A 12706-nucleotide genomic window follows, 5' to 3' on the forward strand; every position below is an offset into this window, starting at 1 on the left:
GCCGGGGGAAATCAAGGCCATCGTCATCACCAACAACCCTCTCATCTTTGGGAGGCCGATCTTCATCAACATCTTCAACAGCACCATCTCATCTCAAACCCCAGTTCATCTCTTGTGTTCGATCTTTGTATCAAAACCTCATATTAGTACCTGTGGGTGACTAGTAGTGTTGATTAAATCTTGTAGTTGATGCTAGCTGGTCCATTTGGTGGAAGAGTATATGTTCAGATCCATTATGATCTTTATTACTCCTCTGATCTTGAGCATGAATATTATTTGTGAGTAGTTGCCTTTGTTCTTGAGGCCACGAGAAGTCATGTTACAAGTAATCATGTGAATTTGATATTCGTTTGATATTTTGATGATGTGTATGTTGTGATTCCCTTAGTGGTGTTATGTGAACGTCGACTACATGACATTTCACCATCTTTGGGCCTAAGGGAATGCATTATGGAGTACTTATTAGATGATGGGTTGCTAGAGTGATAGAAGCTTAAACCCTAGTTTATGCGCTATTCCGTAAGGGGCTGATTTAGATCCACATGTTTAATGCTATGGTTAGATTTTATCTTAATTCTTCTTTCGTAGTTGTGAATACTTGCAAGGGGGGTTAATGATAAGTGGGAGGCTTGTTCAAGTAAGAATAGCACCCAAGCACCGGTCCACCCACATATCAAATTATCAAAGGAGCGAACGCGAATCAAACCAGCATGATAAAAGTGACTAGATGAAATTCCCGTGTGCCCTCAAGAACTCTTGACTTATTATAAGAGACCGTTACGGCCTGTCCTTTGCTATAAAAAGGATTGTTCTACCTTGCTGCACTTTTGTTACCGTTACCGTTACTTGCTCATTACAAATTATCTTACTATCAAACTACGTGTTACCGACAATTTCAGTGTTTGCAGAAATTACCTTGCTGAAAACCGCTTGTAATTTCCTTCTGCTCCTCGTTGGGTTCGACACTCTTACTTATCGAAAGGACTATGATTGATCCCCTATACTTGTGGGTCATCAGTGGCCTCCGATGATGATTTCCCCTTTGGCAGGGATCGCTTCGGAACAGAGGCTTGCGGCAGCGGAACAGCTCATCTAGGCTAACTTTCGGGGGTTTGTGAATATATAAGAATTTTCAACATTGGAATCACGCAAAGAGGTGCCACATGGGCCCCACAAGTTACTAGGGAGCGCATGTGGCCGCGCCGTAGTACCTTGTGGTCCCCCTGTGGGTCTTCTGGTACTCCCCCAAAGCCTCCTGGGTCCCTTCCCTTCTAGAAAAAATCATCAAAAAATTTCGCTGCATTTGGACTTCATTTCATATGGATTTTCTAGAAAACCAAAAACAAGTAGAAAACAACAACTGGCACTAGTCACTAGGCCAATATGTTAGTCCATGAAAATCATATAAAAGTTATATAAAAAGTGCACCAAAACCATATAAAACTATTGTAAACATGGCATGAATACTTCATAAATTATAGATACGTTTATCAGTGGCTCCGATGCGGATCTGCTCTATCCGCCCTTGGAGCGGCTGGTAACTGCCTCCGCCGCTCGCTTCTTTGCAAGTCAATACGACTCCGGGTGTGGTTCAGTCGGCACCCCAGACGGGCAGCTGCGGGCAGTGCTGGGTGGCACCTGGAAGGGGCTGGCAGGGATCGCATCGGACGAGTGTGGGGCGTCGCGAGGCTGCAGCTGCCCACCCAGCCCGCCACTGAAGCCCGGTCCAGCCACGACCGGCGAAGGGCAATGCAGAGCGCTAGCTCCTCCTCATCGGGCACAGGCGAGCCGTCGGAATCCATGGCGGCCTTCTCCCAGTCCAAGTCGTCGGAATCGTTGTCGGACATGGCGGACGGGGGGGAGACAATGTGGATTTGGGGGAGAAGCGAGAAGTTGAGTGAGGACAGACTGAGTTTGACCAGGGTTTTCTCGTCGGTCATCGAATATTTGTGGGGGCATGAGTGGGGGTCGTTGCGGGCCAGGTCGATGTCGCAGACACGCCCGGGCCGCCTCATATCTGCCCTATATTTTGGCGGGTTTGAGGGCTGCTGGTGAGCCCAAACTTTTGAGACCAGTTTGAGGCGCCCAAGTGGGTTGTTTTTTTATCTGTCCACCTGTCTGGGTGTTTGGGACCGGTTTGAGGCGCCCAAATGTAGATGCTCTTACGTGTAGGTAGAATTTGTATTTAAACATTTAGGGATTTTTTTGACGAAAAGGAGTTCTCCCAACCTCATTTTATTGAAAACGCGGCAACAAGACCAAACCTAAACTGTTTGCAGCGCTCGGGCCACAACCAAAGTAGCTGAACCAAATAACTACAAGTTCACAAGTGGAAAGTAGAGTGACTACTACGACAAGCCAGATAATAGACACCAAGCTACTTATTACATGGATCATCGGCTATTAGCCGGAGTGAGCGCTCAAACAGAAGCCATGGTGCCTACCCTGACGACCCTTGTTCTTCTTCCTCACCAAGCAATCCACAAAAGCTCCACTCTTTTTCGGTCCAGCAGTTGGAGGCATTTCTTCAGCAACTTTGATTGGCGATCTGAGGACAAGACGATCCACTGACGAAGAAGAAGACTTATTTTTCCCGAAATAGTCCGGAGATCCTTCCACACTACACTCTGAAAACAGAGATCATTTCGAGATGTTCATAAGCTCCACATGGTAGCAACCCCGGCAATACCAGACACACTTTCTTTGTTATTCCCAATTCACAAATTGGACATAACAGAAAGATTAATATCAGCAAAGAAGCCAAAGATGTCAACAATATATATCCATATATTTCTAGCCACAATGTAATCACAGAACAAATGTTGGAGAATTTCTTGTTCACCAAAGAAAAGGCAAGAAATATCATCCACGTGTTGTCTTTTAAGAAGATTGTCTCTGGTTAAAACCTTATTATGAATAGCTAACCAAACAAAAACAAATACTTTTAGGGATTGTAGACACATTATTCATTTTGGATTTCCCCTTTTTCATTTTCCCATGTGCATGAGTGTATCACATTTTATATATCTTGTAAACATCCAGAGAGTTTTTTGGTTTTCGGAAGACATTTAGATTTGAATTTTGTGTGCTAATGCCACGGTACGTAGTTCACGTAAAAGGTACTACCACTGGATACTTTTTCGGTGAAAATGAAAGCAAATAAAAAAAATGAAATTATGTAGTACTCCCTCTGTATCAGTGCATAAGTCATCTTACGTTATGCACCACGACCAAGGTGGAGGAAAAACGAGAGAATTTAATGTTTATTTACTAATTAATACTTTTGCATGCAATGAACTGACCACTGCATGTTGTACTAGGTACTCTAAGTAATTGAAAACATACCCAACGTCTGTTATTGGTTGATTGAGTTAATGCACCATGTCTAAGGCCTCCTTTGGTTTGGAGGAATTTCATAGGAATTCTAGAGGATAGGGTTCTTATAGGATTTTTTTTCTTTAGAGCCCTTTGATTCATAGGAATGGATCCCTATTCCTACATAGGATTTGTTTCTACGAAAAAACTAACGCCTACACGTGTGGTATATTGCACGTCGCCCACACGCCTTCTTTATCACTCATTTTGCCACATGTGAGCAGATGACATCAGCAGAAATCTTTTGGTTTTCGGCTTAATAATATTTTATCTCCTAATTAAAAAGTCGAATTAAAAATCCGTTTTCACCATTAAATCTGTCTCGACGAGATCTTCAAAACTAGACCCATGTTGATATGTTTCGACGAAATATTTTTTTTTCCCAAAAATTGCCATGATGTTTACACTGTAGTTGCCATAGTGCTTAAACTAAAGTTGCCATGTGGCAATTTTAGTTTGTAGAGCATGGCAATTTAATATTTTGATGATGGCAACTGCAGTACTTTGATCATGAAAAATATTTTTTGTATGAACCATGACAATTTGAAGTGCTATCATGGCAATATCAGTTTATGGTTCATGGCAAGTCTAGTTTCTTAATTTCTTGTTTTATAAATATCAAAAATTACTTTTAAATGTAGAAGAAAAAATAGTTGAAATATATAATGGCAACTTCAGTGTAAACACCATGTCAATTCATGTGCAATAGACATGGCAAGTTTTAACCGAAAAAAATTCGTCGAAATATATTGATATGAGATCTAGTTTCAAAGATCTCATCGCGAGAGATTTAATGGTGAAAATGGATCTTCAATCGAATTTTCTTTAAGAAATAAAACATTTTAAAAACTGAAAATCCAAAAAGATTTCCACATGCATGCATGCGGTGACGTGACGCAGTTTGTGTGCTATAGGGTGTGTGGGCGAATTTCGCTCCCACCACACGTGTGGGTGTTAGCGTTGTCCTTGTTTCTATCCTCCATATTTCATAGAAAAATAAAAATGAGCCTAGACTCAATGAAAAATTTCCTTTGATGTGAACCAAATGACATCTTGTTTCCTATTCCTACTCATAGGATTTGAAATACATGTCATTTCATTTCCTACAAATTTTCTATTTATATGATAATCCTATACTATGAACCAAAAGAGACCTAAGTGTTTTAGAATTATATGGTTTTCATTATATGACTAATGCACCGATAAAAAGGGAGTAGGTATCATTATTCCCTGAAACTGTTTGCCCGTTTAGTTCCACCACATATTCGTAGAGTGCACACGAATATGCTGCAAAAGCTCTACCCCGACACCCAATTATGATGATTGACACTTGAGAGGTGCAACCAACACCACACCGACATGTCACCAAACCGAAAACGAAATGGAAATAAATATGCGCGTTGCTGGTGCACGCTCCTTTTTCCCGCAGGTCGACATCACAAGGCAAAGTGGGCAAAAGGCATATCTCCTTCTGAAACCATAAGCAAAACGAGCATATGCTTATTATGTGTTCCGCACATTCTCTTTCAAAGGCGAACCTGAAAATGAGGATAACTGAGCACAAGGCATATCTCCTTCAGAACAAAGAACAAAGTAACAGTTCGTCACAATATCCTTAAGTCGTCGGCCGCTGCATTTTTAGACATCTGCAGTTTGCAAATTGGGCGAGCTTGTAGAGGCGACAACGCCCACACTGTTTACGCGGCCTCCACATTGGGCACGGCATCGGCATCGGCAACGGCATCTTCAGGCCCAGCATCCTTCTCGACGAAGTCGTACCCATACTCCTCCTCTGAAGCATCCTCCTCTGCACTTCTGCCAAACATGAACGGCTTCTTGCCCATCGTCGTGAAAGGCATCAGTCCCAGCGCACGCGCTGTCTTAATCTCCCTCGCAACCTTGCGCTGAGCTTTCGCGCTTATCTTGGTCTGGAGAGCAGATCAATAAGTTAGAACGACAATGGGCAAGGAAATACATCAGTGAAGAGCATGAACACGTTTGTGAGGCTGACCCTGAAAACTGACAGAGATGATACTTACATGTCACACCTTAATTAATTATAATATAGATTAAGCATGAAAACATTTGTGCTCGACGAGCATGAACAATGAACACCTCAACAGCAGTACCATCAGTGAAGGGCATCATTCAAAATAAACTGATGGCTCCATAAGAGTAACATTTAAAACATAATACATTAAAGGGCAGTTGCTACTTGAAATCTGACACCACTTTATATGAAAGGTGTCATTCATCTATGAAGAAGAGAATATGCATTATTGGCAACAATCTGAGAAAGCACGATCTGAATTTGTATTATATATCAGGAAGGCACGAACCTCTCCACCCAATATTTCCTTATCTTACATAAAAGCCGAGAAAGTACCCTATTACCTGATTCCTCTTGATGATAATGCCAGCTTCTGTAAGAAAGTTGGAGAGGAATCTAACATTCTGCAAGGAATAATTACTGTGGTCAGAAACTGCAACTTGTTTAACACAATTCTAATAGCTCAAGATATGGAAATGTATGAAGCAGATCAAAGTTGGTCTCTCGAAAACTACGTATCCATGCATGAAGGCGGCTATCTGTAGGTAGTTATTTACAAAAATTGGTTACAAACCACCAAAAGATAAGCAGTTTAGTCATAAACTATTTAAGCAAAGTGGCAGACTTCCAACCAAAACATTACCCCATTTACATCTTACCAACTTACACCATTACTCTTTACTCCCTCTGTCAAAATGTAGGCAGTATTTTTATTGGTCAAGACAAGGTCTGAATTCAAATCTAATGACATGTCATCAGTTTGATTCAAACGTACTTACTTATATTGTAACTTTGTATCACATAAACAGATAAACCACATATTGACGGATTAATTGTTGGTTAAAACCTTATCTTAACAAATCAAAATATACTCCTATGTTTTGCAACGGAGTGTACAATTTTTTCATGTGCCTCTTTCCCTGTAACCCCCCACACCCTGAGTTCAATTACACAATCTTGCCGTTTCAAACTGTATTATTGGTCTAATTTATGGTCAAACTTAAATCTCGAAAAGCGTGTGCGCACTACATTGTGGAATGGAGGGAGTATGTTTTATGCCCACACAACATCCTAATCTGGCTTTGATACTTGCTGTGTTCCAGTATTGGCATCTAAAACATCGAGTTACAAAGATAGAAGAATGTGAGGCAATAACTCGAATCAACCAAAGTAATAAGCAACACATCAGTTTAATGATACTAAACTTGTTAATAATTGCTACTACCTCCGTCCGGGTTTATTAGGCCCCCTAGTATTTTGAGCCAAACTTTGACCATTCATCTTTAGCTAATAATAAAGGACGGAAGATTTCATAGTTCTCCATATGTCGATTTTTTGAAAAAAAATTCTCCCTACGTTGATTCTCTGATAATTTTTTTACTTTTCAAGGTGGGACTATTTGTTTCTTCGAAGCTGCATTCGATTTTCCTATACGGGGCTGCTTCTCTCGGTTGGGCCTCTGGTTGGGCCTGCATTGATGCTTAAAATTGTGTCTGACGTAGGCTAGGCAGCCAATTGAGCTATAATAATACATCGAATAATCCCTCCTTGCTTCAATGAATCAACTCTCACCAATTCATATACGTTTCAGGTTATCTGCAGCATCAACCAACCTCAATTAAAAACACGATCGAACGGTGGAGAGGCCGATAAGAAGCACAAGCAAAGCTGGGACGGTGAGGTGGTCTGAGACGAGATTGGTGGTCAAACGCGGCGGCGCGGAGGAGAGCTAGCTGGTGGCGCCGTGGCAGGGCCAGAGAATGAAGATGTGCAGTGCTCATCGGCAAGAGTCGAGGCAGCGACAGAGGCCCTCTGTGGAGGGCACAGGTGCTCAAGGTTGTGGCAGGGCGAATAGCTGCAGCAAGGAGGCCAGTGGGGGAGGCGATGCTCACCGGCAAGAGACGAGGCAGCGACGGAGGTCGCGAAGCCGGCGCTCGGGACGGCCGGCCAGATGTTTGGGAAGGTGCTGGCCGGGCGACTGCCGACGCCGCGGCTACAGGAGGCGCAACCGTCGCTCAGGACGGCCGGCTAGATGGGGAGGTGGCAGGGCGAAGAGAGATAGCCGGCCGACGCCATGGCTACAGGAGTCGAAGCCGTTGCTTGGGACGGCCGGCTAGAAGTCGTGGTGGTGTTGCTGGCGGGGCGAAGAGCTTGTCGTCCTGTGCTGGCTGTGTGTGCGTGCAGTGTGTGTGTGTGGCGGCCCCCGAGCATGCTGGCTGGCCGCTAGATCTGGCAAGCAACCGAGCAGCCACTGCACGCCGGCCGTGCAGCCCGCCGTCGCTCCCAGCCACCAGCCACCCACCGGGAGGGGCTCCACCACCACGGCACCGGGACTCCGCCCCGCCCCCTGAGCCGACAAGCAGGCCGCCGCCGCCCCAGCCGCAGCAGTAACACACACCGACGCTGCCAGAACTTCCAGCGCCACCTTTGGCAGCCGGGAAATGGCTGGGTGATGAGGTGGATGGAGAAGAGGAGGAGGAGCGGCGCTTGATGGTGAGGCAGCAGGAGGAGGAAGATCGAGGCGGAGCGGCGCTGGGTGGTGAGGAGGAGAGGAATGGCGAAGTGTAGGAGGGGCGCTCAGTGAGGATTTGTTGCTTGTTGTTGCTCTTTTAATCAATTGTTCTTGCTGTACAGTTGTACACCGACTGGAAGCGGCTAGATGCCATGCGTGCTAGCACCAAAACATCCTTTGGATTTATGTGCGATTGTTCATGGCGCTGGGTGATTATTTCACTATACCTAGCTGGCACACTTGCACTCTGATGGCAACAGTTCCAACTTAAGCCATCTGCTAATATTCATGTTACTGTGATCGAAATAAATTAAATATTATAGTTCATAGGAAAGGAGCAGAAACCTTGACTGAATATAGAGTTGTGTTGTACCTATACTGAGAAAGGTTTGTAGAGTATGAAAATATATTTCAAGATGAAACAAGTTATGATTATTAGTCATGATAGTTCTAGGAACAGCTAGAGTCAACTAGGTATTGTAATGCTGGACTAAGGATGGACCGTGCTCGGAGAAATCAAAAATCTATGGCCCTCCGTGGCATAATATATACAGCATGTTCCCATTGTGCTTTGCAGATTTTTTTTCTTGGAAGCGTACCAAGCAGGCCATATATTCAACAAAGCTCTGAAACGATGCACTATGCCTTTTCTTGAACGCCATCAGGTACATGTCAAAACCATTTTCCGTAATCGTGGAACCAAGTTTGGAGCTGAAATGGTCCCACATACAAAAAAAGGCAGAATTGAATATAGAGAGAAGTGCATATTACACCCCTCAACTCTAGCCCTAGTCTAATATACAACCCCCAACTCCAAAACCGTCTAATCTGCAACCTCCAACTCTTAAAACCGGCCAAAATTTAACCCTCCCCTCCCCTTGACCGGGTTTGACCCATTGACTGATAAACAGTAAGTTCGGAAAAAAATGAAAATTCAGAAAAATAAAATTTTAGAAAGCATTTTTTGCCTCTGGATGAACAGTATTTCAAAAAAAATTGGGAACAAAAATTTTTAAAAATAAATTCGACTTTTCACCAGTGAACAGTATTAAAAATTCAGTTTTTTACATGTACCCGGAGGTAATAAATTGGAAACAAAATTCGTCAGGATTTGTTTTTTGAATTACTGTAAACAGCGTGAACAGTATTCAAAAAAGTAAAAAAAAATCAGGAAAATCATTTTTTCACTGCGTGAACAGTGACCGAGGGAAAATTTTCGTTCCAAAAGTTCAAACTTTTTTTGAATTACTGTTCGCACGGTGGAAAAGTCGAAATTATTTTTAAAATTTTGTTCCCAACTATTTTTTGAATTTACAAATTTTTTATTTTTATTTTTCTGAATTTTCCATTTTTTTTAAATTTACTGTTCATCAGTCAACGGGTCAGACCCGGTCAAGGGGAGAGGAGGGTTGAATTTTGGCCGGTTTTAAAAGTTGGAGGTTGCAGATTAGACGGTTTTGGAGTTGGAGGTTGTATATTAGACTAGGGCTAGAGTTGAGGGGTGTAATATGCACTTCTCTCTTGAATATATGGACTTGTAAGTATGAACCTTCTTCTGTACAGAGATGTACACTACACACACGACTATACAATTTGTTAGAAAATAATTCTTCTACCCACTTTGCACCTCACTGTTTTTTAGGAAGATTGTAATCTATATTATTCTTTTGCACACATCACAATTTTTTGTATCGAGTAGATAAATTTAAAGAGCGACTGAATTTTGACTTGTACATTTTCTTATGAATAGACAATTCTCGATGGTACCATAAACTTTTTTTTGCTACCGAAGATCCTAAAAAAGTGGAGTTGAATGGAGCAAAGACAATAAGCTTCAGGCTAAGAACTCAGCAGAGCCAGGCAAAGGACAAAGGAGCCAGGAAAAAGTTGAGAACCACATATAAGCTTTAGATTAACTCTCCAAAACCAGTATCATGTTTCGAATAATTGATGTGGGTGTCTATTTTCTAGAGAAGTGTTATATGATATTCTCCCGTTGCAACGCACGGGTATATTTGCTAGTAAGACTAATGAAATATAGAATATATGCTACAAAAGGTACACTGTTGGATTTCTATTTGAAAGAGCTTTCCGAAGGTATAATTTTTGTGACATATAGTTTACATTTTATTAGTTAAATTTGTTAGTCAAACATTAGCCCAAAATGAGAGGGGGCCTACTAAACCCAGACGGAGGTAGTACATTCAAATACGGCGATAGAGAGCGTCAATAGAAAATGCCAGAATCCTCACAAGGTTATAGTAGTGTCACCAGATATTTGGGGATTACCATAGTCATAGTATCCCTGAACTTTATACCGGCTAATAGTTCTAGACTCTAGAAGCTGCCAAAGTACTGCAAAATCTACTCCCTCTTGAGGGAGTACCATTTAATTTTAAACAAAAAGTGTGGCCAGTTTACATAGGTTGCCAAGCAGATTTACTCACCCTAAAATCGGCTTTCCTTAAAACCTCCTTTGTAGACGTTTCAAACTGAGGTCTTGGAGGATTCCTTGGGGCTGCAGGTCTTGTAAGGTCAAGATCCTGTATGCAGTAGAGTTGAATAAATTGGTGTTAGAAGAGTATCATTCCAGTAGATAACAGACGGATGCTTGCATGATTAAATGATAAATGTTACCCCCTCCGTCCCAAAATGTAAGATCACTTTTGACAAATACTATAACAATATCTTCTGGTGGTTCGTGGTTTTTAGGCAATATTGGATCAGGCGAGCAATTTCAGTCTGTTTTGACAAACATCTATCCACAAAAGAGTTACTACGCTGTGTGGTAATAAACTAACTCCGCAGAATCTAGCTCACACATTTAGCCACACTTCCTGAATACTTGTATATGCTAGACTAAATCTCAAGACTGCAAAGGAATTGTGATCTCTCAAATAGTACTTGAATCACCAAAGTAACAGACAGTTATCCCTCTTACCCGGACATTGTAAGTCGAGCCACGCCTGTAATTCACATCCGGCCTGAAATCGTAGTCATCATCCTCAACCTCCTCCGTCATATGAAAGGTGCGGGCCGCGTCGTCCAACTTCTCGTTCATGCCATCGTTCAAGGAATCGAAACCGTCCATGAACCCACCATTACTACTACGCTGACCAAACTCGGGCCGACCAAAAGCACCCATTCCAGAGCCGGTGCCGTGTCTTCCAAAGGAGCTCCCGACCCCATCGAGCTTCTGGAAGAATGACTTGTCATCTGACTCAAACAGACGTTTCTCAAAGTCGTCCGCACTCTCCCCCGCGCCCTCTCCTGCGAAGCAACATCCACAGCAAACCGGCGTGTGAGAAAACAGCATCGCTAGAGCACTTTAAACATCAATTCCCCAAATATCACGCTGTCGTCATCGCAAAATGAAGGGGTTTAGCACGCGAAAGCTAGAGAAAATGTTTGATTTACACCTAGATCTCTCCTGCCGCCATCCGATTCGATATTTTGGTTCTGACGGAATGGAAAACGGGTGAGCTAGGTCCGGATGTCGGATACTGCGCGGGAGAGGAGGGAGGGGCTGGGGGTGCTTACCGGACAGGAAGGAGCGGCGGAACAAGGAGGCTGCGGCGGATGATGGGTCGGAAGTGGGCAGGCGTCGTGGAAGAGATCGTCTCAGCGCCGAGCTCGCCATCTCGCTCAGTGCCTCGTCGCCGGCGCCGCAACCCGTCACCAGAGAAGCGAAGGCAGGGATTTGGGGGTTTGGGGCTGCTTTTTCCGTTTCAGACCCCGTAGCTGGCTACCTGGGCCGGCCCGGCCCGACCCAAGGCTGAATGTACCTGGTCCAGAACGGCCCCTTTAGTAAAGGATGGGTTTTGTCTAAAAAAAAAAGTAAAGGATGGGTTTACCCACCGATGTGGGAATATCCAAGAATGAAACTTTTAAATACTTGGTTGACCGGCTATGGAGCAAGATTCGAGGGTGGATGGAGAAAACTTGTCTGCAGCCGGTAAAGATATATTTATTAAATCAGTTGCACAAGCCATCTCTATTTTTTCGATGTCATGTTTCAAGCTGCCTCGGGGATTATGTGAGAAGCTTTCGGCTGCTATACGGTTTTTCTTTTGGGAAAGTAAGCAAGGTAAAAGGAAACCCCACTGGGTGTCTTGGGATAAGATATGTATGCCACGTTACATGGGAGGTCTTGGGTTCAGAGATTTCGAACTGTTTAACTTAGCTTTTTTGGCACGCCAGTCTTGGAGGATTCTGAGTTACCCGGAGTCGCTAAGTGCTCGTATCCTCAACGGGGTTTATTTTCCTTCCTGCTCTATCTTGGAAGCTAATTTGGGAAGCCACTCGTCCCAGATATGGCGCTCAATTTTGGAAGGAAGAGACATAATGAAGCAAGGGCTAGTAAGAAGGATTGGTAATGGGGCTACAACCGGCGTTTGGACCACTAACTGGATCCCAAGACCAGAAAGAATGCATCCATTGCTGTCAAGAGTGACGAATCCACCAGAGTTAATTTCCCAACTAATTGATACTACAAACGCTAGGTGGAATTCATAATTGATCCGGGAGGTATTTCTTTCTTTTGACGCAAATGAGATCCTTCAGATTCCAATTTGTTTGAGAAACATTGACGATTATTGGTCATGGATGTTCGAGAAATCAAGGATTTTTAGTGTTAGGTCAGCCTATAAAATGATAGTGGACACGAAGCGCCGCCGTGAGGACTGGCTTGAGGAACGGGCGGGCAGTTCGAACAGAAAGGAAGAGGAGAAAACTTGGGTAAAATTATGGTAGGTATTTGTGCCTGCGAA

The 12706-nt window shown here is 43.3% G+C and overlaps 1 protein-coding gene across 1 annotated transcript; it reads right to left on the reverse strand.

Annotated features, from left to right (window-relative positions):
- Positions 1-4824: 4824 nt before the first annotated feature.
- LOC125506547 lies at positions 4825-11657 on the reverse strand. The gene is made up of 5 exons (XM_048671342.1): positions 11478-11657; positions 10879-11207; positions 10385-10480; positions 5770-5829; positions 4825-5303 (listed from the first exon to the last, which is right to left on the reverse strand). The coding sequence occupies exons 1-5, from the start codon at positions 11575-11577 to the stop codon at positions 5073-5075; spliced, it is 816 nt and encodes a 271-aa protein (XP_048527299.1). The 5' UTR covers positions 11578-11657; the 3' UTR covers positions 4825-5072.
- Positions 11658-12706: the final 1049 nt, after the last annotated feature.

This window comes from Triticum urartu, chromosome 1 (assembly GCF_003073215.2).
Source record: "Triticum urartu cultivar G1812 chromosome 1, Tu2.1, whole genome shotgun sequence".
Classification (NCBI taxonomy): domain Eukaryota; kingdom Viridiplantae; phylum Streptophyta; class Magnoliopsida; order Poales; family Poaceae; genus Triticum; species Triticum urartu.